Source organism: Lampetra planeri, chromosome 14 (genome assembly GCF_965212315.1).
Source record: "Lampetra planeri chromosome 14, kcLamPlan1.2.h2, whole genome shotgun sequence".
In the NCBI taxonomy this organism is placed as follows: Eukaryota; Metazoa; Chordata; class Hyperoartia; order Petromyzontiformes; family Petromyzontidae; genus Lampetra; species Lampetra planeri.
In genome coordinates this window covers 10,191,735-10,213,784 of record NC_136120.1, presented here as the reverse complement: position 1 = coordinate 10,213,784, position 22,050 = coordinate 10,191,735, and the positions used below count along the sequence as shown (strand labels likewise).

The window sequence follows — 22,050 nt, the reverse complement described above, 5'->3', positions numbered from 1 at the left end:
GGTGCCCTTATAAAACTCAACGTTTAACCTACTCACGCCGGCTTGTGCCCGCCCTCACAGTCGGGCATATTTGCGGAATACACCACGCCGCCGTTGACCCTGGCCACCCAACGTTCCTACCAGCTCCCTCCGCAAGAATGTGTTTATGTTGAACTTGTTTCGCAGCCAACCGTGCTAATTGGAAAAGTGCGGGGGAAGAACAACAAACTAAACACAAAGCGCAGTTTTAAAGAAATGAGTTTTAAATTGAGATTTAAAAGTGCAAGGCTCCAGTGGCATTCTAACATTGGAAGGAAGAGCGTTCCAGACGGTCGCAGAAGCATATCCGAAAGCGCGCGATGCGGTGACCATCTTTGTTCGATGGCCAGCCAAAATCCGCCGCTGCGAGTAGGCCTTGGCAAGGTAAGGTAAAAGTCTAAAAACAACGAGCCTACCTTTACCTTACCACAATACAATCACTCTACCCTACCTTTTACCCTTTAGCAGGTAAGGTAAAAGTGTAAAAACAACGAGCCTACCTTTACCCTACCTTTTACCTTACCACAATACAATCACTCTACCCTACCTTTTACCCTTTAGCAGGTAAGGTAAAAGGTAAAAAACGAGCCTACCTTTTACCCTCCCCTTTACCCTTACCCGTTGGCATGTCGACACCTTTACCATTACCCTTTCACCCAGTAAAAAGGGTACAATTACCTTACCTTGCCGAGGCCTAGCTGCGAGGATGAGCGGAGTTTGCCCGGTGGTGGTTTTATGTTCCTTGACGAGATCAGCGAGGTGTTCGTGGGTCGTTTGTGGAAAGCAGGCCACGTGTTGAGCTGGCAGGCCGCCCGCAGCATGCCCCCGCCCACTTGTACATAGCCACACCTACTCAGCCGCTGGCCCACTCAGCCATTGGCCTCTCCTCGATGTTGGCCCTGCCCACTACCCAGCTGGGCCCCACCCCACCTTTTGTCCGTAACACGAGTCACGGATACATAAGCCAGGATAATTGTGGGAAAAATCGACATTTTTATAAAATGAGCATATTGGCGGTACACCGGTGGGGCGCAGTATAAAAAAATGTTTTTCGCAATCATTTTTTCTTTTCCAGTAATTCGCAACCGCCGGTCAGAAAATCTTGTGGGGTGGTGCGTCAAAATCAGTCCTCGTGATGTCGAAGCAGTCGGAACACGAAGCTTCACAGTCTGTTGCCGTATAGTAAGCACCCAGCCTCATAACGATTGGCTGCTCCGTGTTCCAAAGGCAGATTTGACTCACGTGCCCGAGACTTGGTGGGACGGTTCCTCAATTCGTAGGGGCCCAAATCAACGGTCAACGTTAAACTTTTTTTTTGCAAGTGTCAGTAGACCGAGTAAACCTTCGAATCTCGTCAAACTTGGCGTTAGGAGTGAATTAAAGACCGATAGATTTACCGAATGAAATTTATGACCGGTGTATTATGTTGCACCAGCGGACTGCCAATACGCCAAAATACATGTCGGGGAAACGGGGACTGACTTTGTGAAAGCGGAATGTTTTGTAGCTTTTTAGCCACATTAGCAGACATTACCCTCACCCCCATAAAAAAACCACTGCGAGATATTTAAACTGTAAAAAAAGTGTTTATTACCAACACGTACATTTAACTCTTAAAATTCTACTAATAGTACAGTACAAGGGTTTTTTTTAAGTTTATCATGCCATCGCTTAACGAAGGGGACGCCGCAGGCAAGCGGGTCGGGTTAAGAGGGCATTATTCGATTCCGTATCAAGTGGTAGTTAAAACTTAACTTTCTTGCTTTCCGAAACATCCTTACATTCTTAAAATGCTGCACAACTAATGTGTAAAAACAAAAAAAAAACTGCATCTGTTTCTCGTTTTGCGACGCACAAGTTTGGTCGCCACGCTCGTCAGACAGACAAAAAAAAACGCCAACCTGCTCCTCGTCCTTGGGTCTATCAACGCCGTGGGGCATCCTGCAATCACAACGCTCAGCATGATGCCAGCACACCTCGGCGCCAATCCATCCTTGACGATCGAACACAAATCACAGCAATTCGCTGTGATTTGTGGGTCAAAGCAGGACAAGGTGGCTACCCTGGTAAATGGGCCGATTGTAATCGATCACAGCCAACGTTTTGACGTAAATACATGCGGAGAGGTCCCGCACTCCGCTTTTGCCAAGGCCTCCTAGTCCAGGAAGCCTCAACCGGAGAGTTTCCACCCGTTACGCGCACCAGCACAGCCTAATGCCATCATCACCCAGGCTCCCGGGCATCAAATCAGCCCGATACAAATGAAAGCACTGCACGCACGTGCGAAGCAGCAGCAGCAGCAGCAGGGCACCGAGGCAAAGGCTTGGTCTACGAATAATAATAAAAGGCTATGGAAATGAGGTGAAAGTAATAAAATATTAGAAAATTAACAATTACGGTGAGCATTATCTTCACAAAGAAAAATGAATCCGGACAAGATTCGCTTCTCTTGTACCTCGCCCAGCCCAACAAAAAAACGTTTCACAGACGGCCTCCAACTCCATCCCATCTATGACAGCGTCCCCCCCCCCTCCTCATGCCTGATCTCCGATTGCAAAGTAGTGTCGCTGCCACAGTCGTCAAGTGGTGAAGTTCCTCTGTGTGGAATTGTATCAAAAATCATAACATCTGCAAGCAGCGCGCACGTGTTTAATATGCATGTTTGGCACTGTTGGTTGTTACTGTGGGTTAGTTTACACGTGTGCAACGTCATTAGGCCGGCTCACTTTCTGCATTAAGCTGTGACAAGAAATCACACCGACAATCGTTTAAAATTCAAGTACAGTAAATTGACATTCAAAAGCTTTGACGCGTCCACGCATCATCGATCGCCCCGCACGTTTACACTGGAATACAGCGTCCGACCACCGTCATCTCTTCAAGAGAACATCCCCAGAGTGATTTGTGTGTGAACCCAGCCGCCACGTTCCGCTGGCAGTGGCTTTCCACTGGGGATGGTTAAACAGCGGCACACGTCCCGATCTCCCCCAGGTGGCACGACATCGGAGCACCGGGGGAGCGTCACCGCCGACGGCTCATCTCTTCATGGGCGGCATCTCGAGGCACAGCTTGCCACCGCCACCTGCTCCCTCTTCTGCCGGTCTCTTGCGGCCTGCGCCCGGCTAGATGGAGTTAAAGTGACACCAAGTTAGCCGACGTTACCGTTTGCAAAGACAAAGATCCCCCGTGTAGCCTTAATAGACTGTTGGGGCAAGTGCTGTTAGCGAGCACCTATGAAGGCTGGCACGGCACACGAGGGGGTGGGTGGCCAGCACCACGCCCGGCCGCCTTTGTCTCCATAGTGACGATGCTCACACACCGCACCCGGTACCCATTTGAGGCTGAGTCGACCTAGGGGAGGCCCAGGACCGGTTCAGATAATCGTCACCGGTGTAGGCCGTGAGCGGGAATCGAACCCGGGTCGCCAGGTTCGTAGCGCAGCGTAGCGCTAACCAGTACACTTAGCAGATGTTTCCATTTGCGCACGCACACACGCGCATACACCTCTTTTGCGCGTCTCTCTCCCCGTGGTCGCGTGGATTTTTCTCCGGGTCCTCCGGTTTCTCCCTCCGCATTTAGAATCAACGTCACGCGTTTGGAGTATTTGGCTGCTATAAATTCCCACGACAAGCCACTTCGTTGAGCTACCATTTATATTTCGATTTAAAGCTTTCGTGACTGCAGGGATTCATCTTCTTGGTTCTTTCGGTAAAGTCACGTAGAAGGGAAATAATAAAATAATAAAAATAAAACATAATAAAATTTCGATTTCAAAGCTTTCGTGACTGCAGGGATTCATATTCTTGGTTCTTTCGGTAAAGTCACGTAGAAGGGAAATAATAAAATAATAAAAATAAAACATCATAAAATAATTCTCACGACGTTTCGGCCACAACGCAAGCAGCCGTCCTCAGGTGAAGAACAGGTCTGTCGGAAAGACAGCGTCTGAATGAAACACCACCAGGCTTGGCAGTGTATGTTTAAGTTGGGTTGGAGGGGGAAGAGCGCCTTGACAAAGGAATTTGCATAGCCAGGTCGCTTCTGAAAAGAAGCTACACAGCTCAGTGGGCCTTACCTGGTGAAATAACAAACAGTTTAGTTTTAGGTGGTTTTGCAAAGGCTGCCGCACCAGCGCCTCCTCCGCTTCCTGCGACTCACCAAGAAGTTGGCCACCAGGGGTGGCGGCATCGCTCCACTCCCGGCTGCCATCAGCGACCGCGCTTTGTGGATCATTTCTTGATCCTTTGAGGAAACAGGCGCGGATTTTCGGCGAAGTCAATCCCTCATCCGGACGCAATCCGGCGTGAACCCGCATGAGCCCCCCGCGCGCCCCGTTCACCGGGGGCGGCCCAAGGATGGCCGTAACCCCGAACTCCTCTCACCTGTAACCAGCCGTGCCCCAGCGCCTGCTCGGTCGTGTAACGCCGCTTCACTTCAACCACCATCAACTTCCTCACGAGGTCTTCGGCTGACAAGAACATTACACGAGTTGGGACTTTAGCAAGAGGACGGACGCGTTGACAAAAAAAAAGTGCTTTCAGATGCAATTAACTGGTCGGATCTCTAAGAGAGAGTAAGAACCGCCAACGCGCATGCTCTCTACATGAGTGTGTACGTGTGTACGCGTCTGTTACGCGTGTACGTGTGTGTTTTATGTGTACGTGAGTGTGTACGTGTGCACGCGTGTGTTATGCGTGTCAACCCACACCTGGACACCCTTGCACATGAGATGCTCCATCTCAGGTGATTTTCCCGGTGAAATAATTTAAGGATTCTGTTATTGCGTGGGATCTGCATGATTATCGACTGCTACACAGGATACTGTAGTGTACGTATGTACGTATGCATCTTACCTTCTTCCGAGACATTTTTCCATAGATCCTCAGGGAAGTCAAACGTCCCAGTGCAGATCTGGTCGTGCACACTCATCTCCCCAAACTCCTCGCTGAACGGGGGGTAACCACTCAGGCTGTTGGGACACGGACCACACGTCGACACGTCGATACGTCTGGCGGCACGGCGCGGGAGAACGGCGCTCACCCTCGCACCACAACAACCACAACACGCGTCTTGACTAAAAAAAAAAAAAATAGAGGCATTGGAATGTTTGGCCATCGAATGTTCATTTTAACAAAGGGAGGAAAATATTCTACCTACGTGACTTTACCGAAAAAAACCTAACAATATGAATCCTTGCAGTCACGAAAGCTTCCAATCTAGAATTAATGTGGAGGAAACCCAACACAGAACAGGGGGAGAGAATACAAACTCCACACAGAACCCAGGTCCTTCTGCGCCACCCTGCAGCCGTGGCGTATTGCATCATACTGTGCGTTTCATGGTAGCGCAGCGGCTAACGCGTTGTGCTATGAACCCGGCGGCCAGAGTTCGATTCCCGCTCACACCCAACACGAGTTTGGCACGAGAGAGATAAAGGCGTCCGGGCATGGTGCTGGCCGTCCACCCCCTCGTGTGCCGTGCCGGCCTTAAAAGGCGCTCGCTAACGGCACTTTGCCCCAACAGTCTATCCAGGCTAAACGCTGGATTTTTGTCTTATTCTTCATGCACAAAAATTGGACTGACCAATTAAACACGTCGCAGACACATCGTCTCACAGGGGGCGAAGTCAAGTGCAGGACACTGGCAGCAGGGTGGCGCTACCACCAGCAGGAGCCTCCCCCGCTAAGTCGGCAGGAGCCTCCCCCTCTAAGTCGGCAGTCGCGACGCTCGTTGAGGCGGCGAGCGCCGGCGAGCCAACCAGGAGACGAAACGAATCCGCGGAGACGCACGAAGCGGCGCCGTCACCCCTTTCGCGAGGGCGACGCGAAGTTACACCAAGGATTGAACTGAGCTAGTTGGCAAAGGCTCGCTGAGGGAGGGGAGGGGAGGGAGGGAGGGAAGGGAGGGAGGGAGGGAAAGAGGGAAGGAGGGAGGGACTCATGCGGTCACCATATGAAGAGGAGGACACCCAGGCTCCAGTAGTCCACGGCGCGGGTGTAGCCGCCCAGGCCGCAGGAGGCCAACACCTCCGGGGCCTGGTACGCGGGGGTTCCGCACAGCGAGCGCATGAGGTACTGCTCCCCCACGAAGCGCGACAGCCCGAAGTCCGACACCTGGCGGGGAAGAGACGCACGGCACGAGGGGCGCTCGCTCGGGAACGCGCTCACCGCTAAGCGGCAGAAGGGCATCGCTCTGTAGCTCCGGAGAGTTTATTTGTAGAAATTAAACATCCTAAAAGAAGGGAAATAATAAAATAATAAAAATAATACAAATATAAAATAATAAAATATTAAACAATAAAATTCTCACGACGTTTCGACTGCAACACAAGCAATCCTCATCAGGTGTGGATTTCACACCTGATGATGATTTTATTATTTCCCTTTCTACGTGACTTTGCCGAAAGAACCAAGAATATGAATCCCTGCAGTCACGAAAGCTTTAAATCAAAATTCAAAAAATAGTTTCAGTTCATAGTGGAATTTCAGTTAGGCTTTCACTTCATTTTTTTATTCATCAAAACATTTCAACTGAAAAGTCCCTTGAGATAAAACATTCCCTTCGCAAAGACGGTCAGCTGGCAAGTGACACCTACTGTATGTACTGTACAGTATCCCCTCATTATCCACGAACTTGCTATCTGCGAATTTGGCTCGCCGCGAATCGCATCTGGAAGCCGACATGAGAGCATTGCGAGAGAAAATCATGAGATGTGACGAGAGAGAATGTGATAAAGTAATGACGTAAAGTGATGGGGAAGTGATGGGAGAAAAAGCGATGAGATAAAGAGATGAGAGAGAAAGAAAGATAAGAACTTCTACAAGCTTTAGAAACATTTTTGTGTTGTGATAATTTTCACGTACTTAATAGTTTATTTATGTTTTTATTTCAGGTAATTAATTAAAAATATCGCAGGACATTATCCACAAAATGTGCTACTCACTAGCATCTTCAGAACGTATCCCTTGCGCAGATAACGAGGGAATACCGTAAAACACGTGTGCGCATATTTTAGAACCCGTAAGCGTACTTTGTGTTCATAATCGAGGTTTTTGGGTGAGATCGCGTCAATATAAATGTGTCGTTAAACCCGGCGCCACCATCTGACAGCCAATGAGTGAGGTTAATCAAGTAGACAAAACATGCCAATTCGTTACTAGTACAGCACACCGGTGCGTTGGAAAGTAAACCGACAACATTTTTATTGGTCGCGAAAGCCTACGTGTTAAACACACTTTGTGTTCATACGCACAACGTCACATGATGGTAGTGGGGGTGTTATACAACGATCCTCATCCGGACATTTTGTCTTACGAGAGGAGAGTCCTCGGAGGTTCGTTAACCGCGGCCGACGCGCCCAAGCCGTGCGCGGCGCGGCTCGGATAGCTGCACCTCGACTACACCGATTGCCGATCGCCCGCAGGCGACAAGTCCTTACCTTGACGAGGCACTCCGCGCTGTTGGAAGACAGCAGCACGTTCTCTGGCTTGAGGTCGCGGTGCGTCACCCCCTGGCCGTGGAGGTACTACAACGAGCCCGGCACACAAATTAGCGCGGGTGAGCGACCGCCACACAGAAGCACGCGAGCGACGTTCCAGCCAATCGTGGGCCTGCGAGCTCTGCGAATCTGCCGCGCTTGCCGCGCGTTGCAAGAGGGCGAGGCTTCAGCGCCGCGTCGCCACCCCTGGGCGCCCGTCGTGCTGAACGGGGAACCAGAGCTCGCAAACGGGTTTTGATTCCTTACCCGTACCCGTACCAGGCCGCACCAGGGTCGCAAACGGGTACCCGTACCCGTACCCGGCCGTACCCGTACCCTACCCATACCCGGCCGAGTACGGGTAGGGTACGGGTATCAGGTACCTGGTTGCGACCTCTGGGATGAAGCCATGTTGCAGGCGTGGCTGGGTTGATTCTAGGAACTTGAATTGTGAGAAGAGACAAGACGTTGGGAAATGAGTGACAAACGGTTACTCACCAGTGACTCACGGCCTACCCGTACCCGTACCCGGCCGCACCAGGGTCGCAAACGGGTACCCGTACCCGGCCGGGTACGGGTAGCCGGATATCGGGTAGGGTACGGGTATCGGGTACCCGGTTGCGACCTCTGCGGGGAACCCACGCACGGACTGCTACGCTACACGAGGAAGCACGCGTGCTCCGTACTCAAGGCGAACGAGACCCGACTGATATTTTCTGACCATTTCAGAGGAATTCACCTCACTCGTACATTTTCTCGCAAAACGGCACTTTTCTCCAACCGTTGATGGCAGCTTCATTCCACGGTGTTTTTTTAATTTTCACGCGAGTGGCACAAACATATGCAATGCAAAGTTATAAAAAAAAAACTAAAGCTGAAGAATCAAAAGGCTAAGTGGCACGAAGTTGACGCCAGCAGACGGGTTCATTTATATTTACATCCCAAAGTGGACCTTTGTTTTTTGTGCAACTGCCAAACCACCATTTTGTCCACATTTCTAAAAACGCCGCAGCGCCCCAGTGCAGCAGGCCCCACCACTGCAAGGGAGCACTTACTTGCACAGCCAAGACCAGCTGATAGAAGATCAACTTCGCATTGTGTTCAGGAAGAGCACCCTTCTTCACCCTGTTGTAAAGTTCACCTCCCTCCATTCTGAAACGAAGACGGAAACATCGACCGCGCGTGTCCCGGCTAGGGCCGCGTTTCGTTCCACACGGGCATCCACTCCTGACAGAAGGCAACGACCAGTGAAATAAAACCATGCGATGATCAACATCATCGTCATCAGCCACAATCGATCCACTGCCGGACGAAGGCCTCCACAAGCCCGTTGGCTTCGCAGTGCAAGCTAAAGATCCCGTCACTCCAGTTCAAGAAGGGTTAGGCCATTGTGTACTGGCATGACGGTTCGAAATTTGAAAAATGCTTGCCAATGATTCGACTTGGAAACACACGACAAACATCGCACCCGACAGCTGTGAAAACCTGGCAGGCCCCTCCTGACAAAGCGTTACGAGACTCAATGAAGGCTTTCCTGGGTAAACAAGCAGAGTAGTCTTCTTGGTTCTTTCTGTAAAGTCACGTAGAAGGGAAATAATAAAATAATAAAAATAAAACATAATTATTATTTCCCTTCTACGTGACTTTACCGAAAGAACCAAGAAGATGAATCCCTGCAGTCACGAAAGCTTTAAATCGAAATTTAAGCAGAGTAGTAGTAATAATAATGGTGTTTAAAAAGCAAATCTAAAACATTTTGTGGAATTCCACACAGACATGAATGGGCAAAACCTTATCGGGAAGACTACAACCAATGTAGCAACCTGCACCATGGAAAACAGAGGGCCACGCAACAAACAAAATACTTACAGCTCCAGCACCAGGTAGAGCGCGTCTGCAGAATCGATCGCATCTTCCAGCGTGATGATGCACGGCTGCAGCACACGCGTGAGTCACAACCGTCAGGCAGCGTCAAAATGCGCCGAAAACATGTTTTTTTTTGCACTTTAAGATACGGGAACCCAAGAGACATCTCGCCACGGTGGCGAGGTGCTAACGACCCCGCCTGGTATACAGGTCGTGGGTTCAATCCCGACCCTGATGCCTGTATATTTTGGAGTTTGCATGTTTTCCACGTGATTGTGTGAATTTTTATCCGGGCCCTCCAGTTTGTCCCCTCCACAGCTAGAATGTACACGCGTTTAGAGGATTTGGCCGCTATAAATGTTTACGTGATAAGCCACTTCCCTTGAGCTATCATTTGTGACAGTCACGTTCGAAAAAATTAACCCGTAAAAACAAAGTTTTTCACTATAAATCCTTTATATGCGTGGCGGCTAGAGTCCTCTCGTCCTCTGGCTTGAGATGGCTGCCACCTATGGGTCAGATTATTTGCCTGCCACCATTAAGCAATTGGTAATTAAATATAATTTTTTTCCTAAAAAGTGTAAAGTTTTGGAAAAAAAATTTCACGAAAATAAATTGTCACGCACAACGAGTCTGTGTGCAAAATGTCAGCTCGATTGGATCACGGGAAGCGGGTTAAAAAACGACCGAAAGATTTGCACGGTCGTAAGCGCGCAAGCAAGCAAGTGAACTTAATATAAAGGATTTTAAAAAGAGTTACGTGGTAGCTCAGTGGTGGCCTTTCCTGGTAGAATAAACCAGTTTCAGTTGAAAGCTACCCCACGCAGCGTCGCCGCACTCACGTGCTTGAGCTTCTTGAGAATGTCCGCTTCTGTCTTCACATCCCTGCAGGAAGACTACCGAGCAGAGTGGCTTAGCGGGGGGCTTTGCTGTTGTTGTGCCTGTGTGTGTGTGTCTGTGTGTGTGTCTGTGTGTGTGTGTCTGTGTGTGTGTCTGTGTGTGTCTGTGTGTGTGTCTGTGTGTCTGGGTCTTTGTGTCTGTGTGTGTGTGTCTGTGTGTGTGTGTCTGTGTGTGTGTGTCTGTGTGTGTGTGTTTGTCTGTGTATGTGTGTGTGCCTGTGTGTGTGTGTCTGTGTGTGTGTGTCTGTGTGTGTGTGTCTGTGTGTCTGTGTGTGTGTCTGTGTCTTTGTGTCTGTGTATGTGTGTCTGTGTGTGTGTGTCTGTGTGTGTGTGTCTGTGTGTGTGTGTCTGTGTGTGTGTGTGTGTTTGTCTGTGTATGTGTGTGTGCCTGTGTGTGTGTGTCTGTGTATGTGTGTCTGTGTGTGTGTCTGTGTCTTTGTGTCTGTGTGTGTGTCTGTATGTGTGTCTGTGTGTGTGTCTGTGTGTGTGTCTGTGTGTGTGTGTCTGTGTGTGTGTCTAGGGGGGGAGCGGTGGTGTAGCGGTTAGCGCGCTGCTCTATGAACCTGGCGACCCGAGTTCGATTCCCGCTCACAGCCAACACCAGTGACGATTATCTGAACCGGTCCTGGGCCTCCCCTAGGTCGACTCAGCCTGAAATGAGTACCTGGTGCGGTGTGTAAACATCGCCACTGGGGAGACAAACGCGGTCGGGCGTGGTGCTGGCCACCCACCCCCTCGTGTACAGTTCCGGCCTTCATAGGTGCTCGCTAACAGCACTTGCCCCTACAGTCTGTTAAGGCTATACGGGGGATCTTTGTGTCTAGGGGGGGAGCGGAAGTGAAGTGGTTAGCGCGCTGAGCTACGAACCCGGCGACCCGAGTTCGATTCCCGCTCACCGAACAAACCAGGGACGATTACCTGAACCGATCCTGCGCCTCCTCTAGGTCGACTCAGCCTCAAAAATGAGTACCTGGTGCAGTGGGGAGACAAAGGCGGCCGGGCGTGGTGCTGGCCGCCCACCACCTCGTGTGCCGTTCCGGCCTTCATAGGTGCTCGCCAGCGCTAACAGCACTTGCCCCGACAGTCTGTCGAGGCTATACGGGGGATCTTTGTCTTTATATCTAGCGCAATCACTTAAGTCGCACTGAGAGATGCGGTGCAAGACGCGATATCGACGGAGCGAGAGGCGCTGGGCTGGGCGTGTTGCCGGAAGAGACGATGTCCGTATGGTAAACTTCTTTCTCACCGCCAACCTCGCCAAGCGGGGCAAGGGCAACAAGATGGCCGACGGTCAAGACAAGGGGACAATGGCAGCCACAGGAGGGCACGGGAGAGGACCGCCCCCTCGGAGACGGAGCGATGAGATCACCGAGCGAGGCTGCGAGAGACATCGCGACCGAGCGGGAAAAGCTTTCGCCCGGCACAGCACCGCCGCCGCGGGTCACAGGACGGCCGCAGGTGCTCCTTGCGAGCGGCACTCCCGGCGACATGCGACGGGGGAGGGGGGCCCACGTGGGAGAGTGGCCGTGAGCGTGCGGCACGCCGAGAAAACCGAGCGCTGCACGGAAGCAGAGGACGCGCGCCGACAGCGAGAGAACAACGCGGGCACACGCAGAGCGCGTGGCACAGGCTGGGGTCGTGTCACAAAGACCGTGCCCCCCCCCCCCCCTTACTTGTGGGATGGGCAGGCCTCTCTTTGGAACGACTTTGATGGCCACCTTCTTTTCGCTGCCCTTGTGGAAAGCCAGCTTCACTTCTCCGAACACGCCGCTGTCACGGAGAAACCGAGTCAGCGAGGGGACCACGACGACGGTGCTGCACCACCCGAGCCTCGTGCGTTTTCGCACGGGGAAATCCCCGCAGAATTTGCTTGCTCAGTAACATTAGTCAACTCAAACTAAACTATAGTAATAGGTTTTTACCCTTTAAACTGGTACAAAACTGACACCTTTATACAAGGCATCATGTTTGCAATAACCACAACACAAGTAGTCAAAAATGCAAACAAAAAGAAACAACTCTGATGATGATAATAATATGCACTGTCCTTGAAGTTGATTGGTCCACACCCGAGACAGCTTTCCTTAGAGCCTAGTCTCCATTGGTGTTGGACCAGATGACACCAGAAGGCGTACTCAAACTAAACTAGTTTTTTTATATTACCAGGAAAGGCCCACTGAGCTATGCAGCTCCTTGTCACAAGTGGCCTGGCCACAAACGATAGCAGAAGCTAAATGCTCGAAGCGTACGTTGATTCTAAATGTGTCGGGAAAACCGGAGGACCCGGAGAAACATCCACGCGACCACGATGAGGGAGACAAGCATACTCCAATATACAGGGGGCTTCAAAAAAATGCTAACACTTCTTGCAACCACACCACGATGAATGTGCTTCCGGGCTCTGGAGACCACCTGGAGAAGATTCCAGGCACGCGTTGACAATGATTGCGAACAAGTGGAGACTCTTTGACTTTTTGAAGCGATAAACAAACATTTGTTATCATCTTCTTGGTTGAGAACAATGCAAGCAGCCGTCCTCAGGTGGAGAACAGGTCTGTCGTGAGAATTATTTTATTATGTTTTATTTGTATTATTTTATTATTTCCATTCTACGTGACTTTACCGAAAGAACCAAGAAGATGAATCCCTGCAGTCACGAAAGAAGCTTTAAATCGAAATTTGTTATCATGTTACAGTGTATTGCCCGTTCTTTTTCCAATTAAAAACGATAGTCCCATGTAAGTGTTAACATTTTTTTTGAACCACCCTGTACACAACAAGCGTCAGGGTCGGGATCAAACCCACGACCTCCTGCACACCGGGCGACGGAGTTAACCACCGCGGGCGCCCCATGCGGAGCAAACCGTATCGGCATCGTGTACGGATTCCTCACCCTCTGCCAGCGTGAACAGGGGTGGCGACGCTGAACCCGCCACGCCCGGGTTGACCGTGCGTGCGTGCGCGTGCGTGCGCACATACCTCCCGAGGGTATGCGTGATAATGTATTTCTTCTTGATTTCCTCCGGCCAATGGGACTCTTCGTATCTTTCCAGGTTGCTGAAGACGAACGCTGCGACGGTGAGAATGGTGGTGTGGGCGGTTGGTGAAGGAGGCAGGAGGCAGAGGGAAAGTGGAGATCAAGTGACGAGATAAATGAGCAGACAATCTGCCCCCTTCCCATATAAAAATATATATTTTTTTCATAATCAACGTTTTTCCACACGACCACGGAGAGAGACAAACTCCAAACATACAGGGGTCAAGGTCAAGATCGCACCCACATCCTTCCTGTATACCAGGCGAGGCAGTTGAACACGTAGCAGGCTTTCGCGACCAATATTATTCATAATCAACGTTTTTGGGTTAGATCGCATTATTTATAAATGTGTCGTAACCCTCCACCACCCGACACGGCCAATCAGTAAAAAAGTGTCACGTTGACAAAAGACAAATAGTTCACTGCTTTAGCCCACCAGTGTGTTGAAGCGTGAAACCACAACATTTAGAATTTGAGTACGACGTTTCGCTGGTAATTGCATCCAGCATCATCGGGCAATTCGCCAGAATGGTGAGGCTCTGCTGTGTCTCCCGTTCTTATATAGAGCAGCAGCAGGGTGACGTCATCATTAACTCATAAATTTTCTTTTACACATCCAATCAGCCACACAGCCTTCTGGGAGTGCGTCATTTCAGCAGGATCACAGGTGAATGGCTGGACCGGTTTTAACATTCAGTCTCTCATCAGCGCTGCTGAGATCACGCACTCCCGGAAAGGCCGTGTGAACTGATGCGTAAAAAATATTAAAAAATTTTTATCCGGGCAGTGACAGGCATGGGAAGAAGAAGGCAGCGTCTGCTTGGTTTTCATGGCACTGGAGTGACACTGTTAATGACGACGCGAGTCAATGAACTCTGTCACGCGGCAGAGGTCGCAAACGGGTTTTGATTCCTTACCCGTGCCCGGCCGCACCAGGGTCGCAATCGGGTACCCGTACCCTACCCGATACCCGGCTACCCGTACCCGGCTGGGTATCGGGTAGGATACGGGTACGGGTACTCGATTGCGACCTCTGGGATGAAGCCATGTTGCAGGCGCGGGTGGGTTGATTCTAGGAACTTGAATTGTGAGAAGAGACAAGACGTTGGGAAATGAGTGACAAACGGTTACTCACCAATTCTAGATTTGAAGCTTTCGTGACTGCAAGGATTCATATTCTTAGGTTTTTTCGGTTAAGTCACGTAAGTAAAACATTAAAATTAATAGAAGTAAAATAAAATAAAAATCACGACGTTTCGGAGCCAACACAAGCATCCATCTTCAGGTGGAACCGTCACAGCCACGACAGCTGTATCACCAGTGACTCACGGCCTACCCGTACCCGGCCGCACCAGGGTCGCAAACGGGTAGCCGGGTATCGGGTAGGGTACGGGTATCGGGTACCCGATTGCGATCTCCGACGCGCGGTGACGTGCGGGTGAGCGGCCTCGCTGGGGATATGCGCTCACTTCGTGGCGCATTACCTCTGTGCGTGGCCAAGGCGATAGAGATCTCCGCGTTGTTCGTGAGCACGTGCCGCTTGTTCTTTCCGACCTTCTCGCCGTTGATGTACGTGCCGTTGGAACTGTAGTCCTCCAGGAAAACCTCTTGGCCCTGGCAGAGGCAACATTGACAATTCACCCCGAATTAAACCCAACGCACGTGGAAATGCAAATCAACAAATATTGGCCGTGGCTCCCCGAAGCGCAGGTCGCCAGGCTACGGCGCTTTTCTACGTGCAGGCCGACGTGAAACGCCCTGCGCACACAGCGTGCCCGCCGCCCCCCCCCCCGGGCTGTCTGCGAGAACTTCCCCTCCGGCAAAAAGAATTGGGAGAAAAAAATTCCGAGCGACAAAAGCTGCTGAATGGAGCCTGCGAGGAATCAACCCCCCCCACCCACCCCGGTAACCAGAACCGGGCGAATCTCACGGCCACGAGATAATTCCACGTCTTATAATATCCCCGGCCACGATCTAGCCGCTGCTCAATATCACTACCCACGTGATCGATCGCATCTGACGTTAGAAACTGCCGTCCCTCAACTCTCCGATCACGTACCGACCGCTCCCCTTGCAACCTAAGCGTGCGTGAGTGTGTGTGCACCCTGTATGTGTGTGTGTGAGTGTGTGTGCACCCTGTATGTGTGTGTGTGAGTGTGTGTGCACCCTGTATGTGTGTGTGTGTGCACCCTGTATGTGTGTGTGTGTGAGTGTGTGTGCACCCTGTATGTGTGTGTGTGAGTGTGTGTGCACCCTGTATGTTTTGTGTGTGAGTGTGTGTGCACTCTGTACGTGCGTGCGTGATCGTGTGTGCACCCTGTATATGCGGAAGTGCTTGGAGCTGTAGGCAGAGTAGAGGTCTCCCAGGCAGGCGCGGATGTGCGGATCGTTAAAGCAGACGGAGCACGAGGGGGCCCGTCCAAACAGGTATTCCTCACACACCAAGTCTAGGCGACAAACACGGAGCTCGTTCACATCACGTAACACACAACACACACACACGCAGTGCACATAGCACACACACACGCGCAATGCACGTAACACACACACACGCAATGAACATAACACACAACACACACACGCAATGCACATAACACACAACACACACAATGCACATAACACACAACACACACACAATGCACATAACACACACAACACACGCAATGCACATAACACACAACACACACACACGCAATGCACATAACACACAACACACACAATGCACATAACACACACAACACACACACGCAATGCACATAACACACAACACACACAATGCACATAACACACAACACAAGCAATGCACATAACACACAACATAGCTCATCGGATTCCTCCTCCTCCTGCAATCTAAATATTCAGATTCTGATTTACCAACGTGATGGTCATGTGATTGTAATTGCGTGACTGTAAGCATGTCATTGTAATCCTGTTATTGTAATCGTGTGATTGTAATCGTGTGATTGTAATCCTGTGATTGTAATCCTGTGATTGTAATCGCGTGATTGTAATCCTGTGATTGTAATCCTGTGATTGTAATCCTGTGATTGTAATCCTGTGATTGTAATCCCGTGATTGCAATCCCGTGATTGTAATCCCGTGATTGTAATCATGTGATTGTAATCATGTGATTGTAATCCCGTGATTGTAATCCTGTGATTGTAATCCTGTGATTGTAATCCTGTGATTGTAATCATGTGATTGTAATCCTGTGATTGCAATCCCGTGATTGTAATCCCGTGAATGTAATCATGTGATTGCAATCCTGATTGTAATCCTGTGATTGTAAGCGTGTGATTGCAATCCTGTGATTGCAATCCTGTGATTGTAATCGTGATTGTAATCGTGTGATTGCAATCGTGTGATTGTAATCGTGTGATTGTAATCCTGTGATTGTAATCCTGTGATTGCAATCCTGTGATTGTAATCCTGTGATTGCAATCCCGTGATTGTAATCGTGTGATTGTAATCGTGTGATTGCAATCGTGTGATTGTAATCGTGTGATTGTAATCGTGTGATTGTAATCGTGTGATTGTAATCGTGTGATTGCAATCGTGTGATTGTAATCGTGTGATTGTAATCGTGTGATTGTAATCCTGTGATTGTAATCGTGTGATTGTAATCATGTGATTGTAATCATGTGATTGTAATCCTGTGATTGTAATCGTGTGATTGTAATCATGTGATTGTAATCGTGTGATTGTAATCCTGTGATTGTAATCGTGTGATTGTAATCGTGTGATTGTAATCGTGTGATTGCAATCATGTGATTGTAATCGTGTGATTGCAATCCTGTGATTGTAATCCTGTGATTGTAATCCTGTGAGTGTAATCCTGTGATTGTAATCCTGTTATTGTAATCCTGTGATTGTAATCGTGATTGTAATCATGTGATTGCAATCCTGTGATTGTAATCGTGTGATTGTAATCCTGTGATTGCAATCCTGTGATTGTAATCCTGTGATTGTAATCCTGTGATTGCAATCCCGTGATTGTAATCCCGTGATTGTAATCCTGTGATTGTAATCGTGTGATTGTAATCCTGTGATTGCAATCCTGTGATTGTAATCCTGTGATTGGAATCCTGTGATTGCAATCCCGTGATTGTAATGCCGTGATTGCAATCCTGTGATTGCAATCCCGTAATTGCAATCATGTGATTGTAATCCTGTGATTGCAATCCCGTGATTGTAATCCTGTGATTGTAATCCTGTGATTGCAATCTCGTGATTGTAATCCCGTGATTGCAATCCTGTGATTGTAATCCTGTGATTGCAAGCAATCCCGTGATTGTAATCCTGTGATTGTAATCCTGTGATTGTAATCCTGTGATTGCAATCCCGTGATTGTAATCCCGTGATTGCAATCCTGTGATTGCAATCCCGTAATTGCAATCCTGTGATTGTAATCCTGTGATCGCAATCCCGTGATTGTAATCCTGTGATTGCAATCCCGTGATTGTAATCCTGTGATCGCAATCCCGTGATTGTAATCCTGTGATTGCAATCCCGTGATTGTAATCCTGTGATTGCAATCATGTGATCATGTGATTGCAATCCCGTGATTGTAATCCCGTATTTGCAATCATGTGATTGTAATCCTGTGATTGTAATCCCGTGATTGCAATCCCGTGATTGTAATCCCGTGATTGCAGTCCCGTGATCGTAGCCGTGCGACTTTAAGTGTGCGCAGCGAGACCGCGAGCGCGGCACGGGGCCCCGCACCCAGCGTGGGGAACGCGCGGTGCGTCGAGTAGAGGCGGCCCCAGGGCTTGGGCCCGGCGGCGTCGCCCTCCCCCTCGCCCAGAGAGGGCAGATCCTGGCTGGGCAGCGTGTCCTGCGTGCTCTGGGTGCCCCCCGAGCTGCTGCTGCCCTCCGTGCCCGAGCTGCTGCTGCCCGGCGGCAGACTGCCTCCGCCCCCGCACGTCGCGTTCTCCGCGCCGCGAGCCGGTCCCTCATCGGGGGCCCGCGTCGCCGCCGCCGTCGCCGCCGCGCCGGGCCTCGCTTGCGTGCCGCCGGGCGGCCTGGCTTCCCGAGCCGCGAGGGGAGCCGACATCCCTCGGCGGAGAGGTAGCGGAGGAGGTCCCGAACCGACCGGCGTCCGCGGCTCCTCCGGCCCTCGTGCGCGCGAGGCCGCAGGCCACCTTCTCTGCAAACGAGAGGCACGCGGCGTCTCTCGGTCAGCCTGGAGCTGTGAACGCGGGGCACAGCGACGGGGCTCGGCGCGATGCCGGCACCGGGTCTCGGCACGAATCAATTCCCGGCACGGGTCACGCCAATCCCCCGGCCGGGACGGGTGGCGACCGTGGCCTCGGGTGATGTGGGAGAGGCTGCCCACGGGAAGCAGAGCGACAGGGCTGACTGGGACCCAGGGCAAGGGGCTCGGGGCAGGGACCCCGGGGGTAGAGACCGAGCAGCAGCTAGAGCTGTGGGTGGGCGCTATGCAGAGCAAGTGGCACAAAGTAGGTAGGGGTAGGGAAGAGCCCCCCACTTGGCAGGAAGAGGGGGGGTGAACACCAGACTCTAGCCCCCCCCCCCATGAAAACAATATCTCAGACCAAATCAGCAGCAGCTGACAGGAGCGAGTCCTGTGTAAACATCTCTGGAAACAAGCTTAATTTTCGATTTAAAGCTTTCGTGACTGCAGGGATTCATCTTCTTGGTTCTTTCGGTAAAGTCACGTAGAAGGGAAATAACAAAAAAAATAATTTAAAATTCTCACGACGTTTCGGCCACAACACAAGCAGCCGTTTTCAGCGCTCAATTGGTTTGAGCGCTGTCTGTCAGACAGCTCTGTTTCTTCACCTGAGGACGGCTGCTTGTGTTGTGGCCGAAACGTCGTGAGAATTTTATTTTATTATATTTTATTATTATTTTATTATTTCCCTTCTACCTGACTTTACCGAAAGATAAAATGGAATAATAATAAATGAAAATAACTAAAGTAATTTAGTTATTTTCATTTATTATTATTCTATTTTATTATTATTCAATTTCAAATAACTAAATTAATTTAGTTATTTTCACTTATTATTATATTTTATTATTATTTTTACCTACGTGACTTTACCGAAAAAACCTAAGAGTATGAATCCTTGCAGTCACGAAAGCTTCAAATCTAGAATTTACCGAAAGAACCAAGAAGAACAAGCTTAATCTTTACATTAAAAAGCACGCGATTTTACAACGCTTCCTGTGGATGTTGGACTAACGCGTGGAACACATCGCGACAGAGTTAAACGCCGCAGGCCGAGAGTGAACTCATGGGGGTTTGATTCAACTCGTGGCAGGGTCAACTCACGGCCCAGTCAACTTGTGTGTGAGTCAACTCGTGTGTGAGTCAACTCGTGTGTGAGTCAACTCGTGTGTGAGTCAACTCGTGTGTGAGTCAACTCGTGTGTGAGTCAACTCGTGTGTGAGTCAACTTGTGTGCGAGTTAACTTGTGTGCGAGTCAACTTGTGTGTGAGTCAACTCGTGTGTGAGTCAACTCGTGTGTGAGTCAACTCGTGTGTGAGTCAACTTGTGTGTGAGTTAACTTGTGTATGAGTCAACTTGTGTGTGAGTCAACTCGTGTGTGAGTCAACTCGTGTGTGAGTCAACTCATGATTGACTCATGTGTGAGTCAACTCATGGATGAGTCAACTCATGATTGACTCATGTGTGAGTCAACTCCTGGCCGAGTCAACTCATGGCCGAGTGAGTCAACTCATGGGTGAGTCAACTCATGATTGACTCATGGGTGAGTCAACTTGTGCGTGAGTGAACATATGGTAGAGTCAACTCACGGCCGAGTCGAGCCGTGTCTCCCCACCCACACACGGAGCTCACCACCACCACCACCACTTCGCTCCTCACCCCTTAGTCCTCACCCCGTGCGGAGCCGATCGCGACTCCGCGCCTCTCTCCTCCTGGTGCCCCAAGTCGCTGCTGCTGCTGTTGTTGTTGTGTCGCCGTCTCGCACTTATTGTTGTTGCTGCTTTGTGGTGCTTATTGCTGTTGTCTCACGTGGTCGTCTCGTGGTTGTGTGGAGGTTGTGGTCTCGTGGTGGTTGTTGTGGAGGTCTCGTGGTGGTTGTTGTGGAGGTTGTGGTCTCGTGGTGGTTGTTGTGGAGGTCTCGTGGTGGTTGTTGTGGAGGTTGTGGAGGTCTCGTGGTGGTTGTTGTGGAGGTCTCGTGGTGGTTGTTGTGGAGGTTGTGGAGGTCTCGTGGTGGTGGTGGTGGTTGTTGTTGTTGTGGCTGCTGCTGTTTCGTGTCGCCCGCGTGGCCGCGCAGGCCCAGGACCATGCATAGTGACGTCACATGCGACGAGATGCGAGTCAAGGCGGATCACTCACACACACTCACACACAATCACTCACTACTCACACACACACTCACTCACACACACACATACTCACCTACACACTCACTCACACACACTCACACTACTCACTCACACACTCACTCACATACTCACTCACCTACTCGCTCACACTCACTCACCTACTCACTCACATACTCACCTACTCACTCACATACTCACTCACTCACACACTCACACACACACTCACTCACACACTCACTCACACAATCACACACTCACTCACTACTCACTCACTACTCACTCACACTCACTCACCTACTCACTCACACTCACTCACCTACTCACTCACACTCACTCACCTACTCACTCACATACTCATCTACTCACTACTCACACACTCACACTCACACTCACTCACCTACTCACGCATTCACTCACCTACTCACACACTCACCTACTCACTCACTCACACACTCACTCACTACTCACACACTCACTCACACACTCACGCTACTACTCACACACACAATCACTACTCACTCACACAATCACTCACACTCACTCACTCACACTACTACTCACTCACACACTCACCTACTACTCACACACTCACACACTCACTCACTACTTACTCACACACACTCACACACACATACACACTCACTCACACTACTCACTCACACACTCACTCACACTACTACTCACTCACACACTACTCACTACTCACACACACCTACTACTCACACACTCACTCAAACACACTCACACTCACTCACACACACTTACACACACTACTCACTCACTCACACTCACCTACTACTCACTCACCTACTACTCACTCACACACTCACCTACTACTATCACTCACTCACACACCTACTCACTCACTCACCTACTACTCACTCCTCTACTCACTCACACTCATTCACCTACTACTCACTCACACTCACTACTCACACACTCACCCTCACTCACCTACTCACTCACAATCACTCACCTACTCACTCACATACTCACCTACACACTCACTCACACACTCACTCACTACTCACTCACACTCACTCACCTACTCACTCACAATCACTCACCTACTCACTCACATACTCACCTACACACTCACTCACACACTCACTCACTACTCACTCACTCACCTACTCACTCACATACTCACTCACCTACTCACTCACACTCACTCACCTACTCACTCACATACTCACTCACCTACTCACTCACATACTCACTCACCTACTCACTCACTACTCACTCACACTCACTCACCTACTCACTCACATACTCACTCACCTACTCACTCACACTCACTCACCTACTCACTCACATACTCACTCACCTACTCACTCACATACTCACTCACCTACTCACTCACACTCACTCACATACTCACTCACCTACTCACTCACATACTCACTCACCTACTCACTCACATGCTCACT

At 50.1% G+C, this 22,050-nt stretch overlaps 1 protein-coding gene across 4 annotated transcripts; it reads right to left on the bottom strand.

The window, feature by feature from the left end:
• Window positions 1–1,584: 1,584 nt before the first annotated feature.
• Window positions 1,585–20,599, bottom strand: CHEK2 (checkpoint kinase 2). 4 transcript variants are annotated; one of them, XM_078600554.1, is made up of 15 exons: window positions 20,154–20,599; window positions 18,023–18,446; window positions 15,614–15,744; window positions 14,782–14,911; window positions 13,240–13,330; window positions 11,934–12,030; window positions 10,204–10,257; window positions 9,365–9,429; window positions 8,551–8,647; window positions 7,457–7,543; window positions 5,968–6,131; window positions 4,872–4,987; window positions 4,401–4,486; window positions 4,177–4,260; window positions 1,585–3,140 (listed from the first exon to the last, which is right to left on the bottom strand). In XM_078600554.1, exons 2-15 carry the CDS (start codon window positions 18,351–18,353, stop codon window positions 3,054–3,056), a joined length of 1,620 nt encoding a protein of 539 aa, XP_078456680.1. In that variant the 5' UTR covers window positions 18,354–18,446; window positions 20,154–20,599; the 3' UTR covers window positions 1,585–3,053. The 4 variants fall into 4 exon arrangements, with proteins under 4 accessions (XP_078456680.1, XP_078456681.1, XP_078456682.1 ...); XM_078600555.1 differs by having other exon boundaries at window positions 20,168–20,599; XM_078600556.1 differs by lacking the exon at window positions 20,154–20,599 and adding an exon at window positions 20,084–20,106.
• Window positions 20,600–22,050: the final 1,451 nt, after the last annotated feature.

Excerpts from the sequence above, each read along its gene's own strand:
- CHEK2 (XM_078600554.1), bottom strand. The coding sequence starts at position 18,353 with ATGTCGGCTCCCCTCGCGGCTCGGGAAGCCAGGCCGCCCGGCGGCACG. Across the intron at positions 15,745-18,022 it reads CCGCGCGTTCCCCACGCTGG|ACTTGGTGTGTGAGGAATAC; the intron begins GTGCGGGGCCCC and ends TTTGTCGCCTAG. Across the intron at positions 3,141-4,176 it reads CCCTGGTGGCCAACTTCTTG|CCGGGCGCAGGCCGCAAGAG; the intron begins GTGAGTCGCAGG and ends AACTCCATCTAG.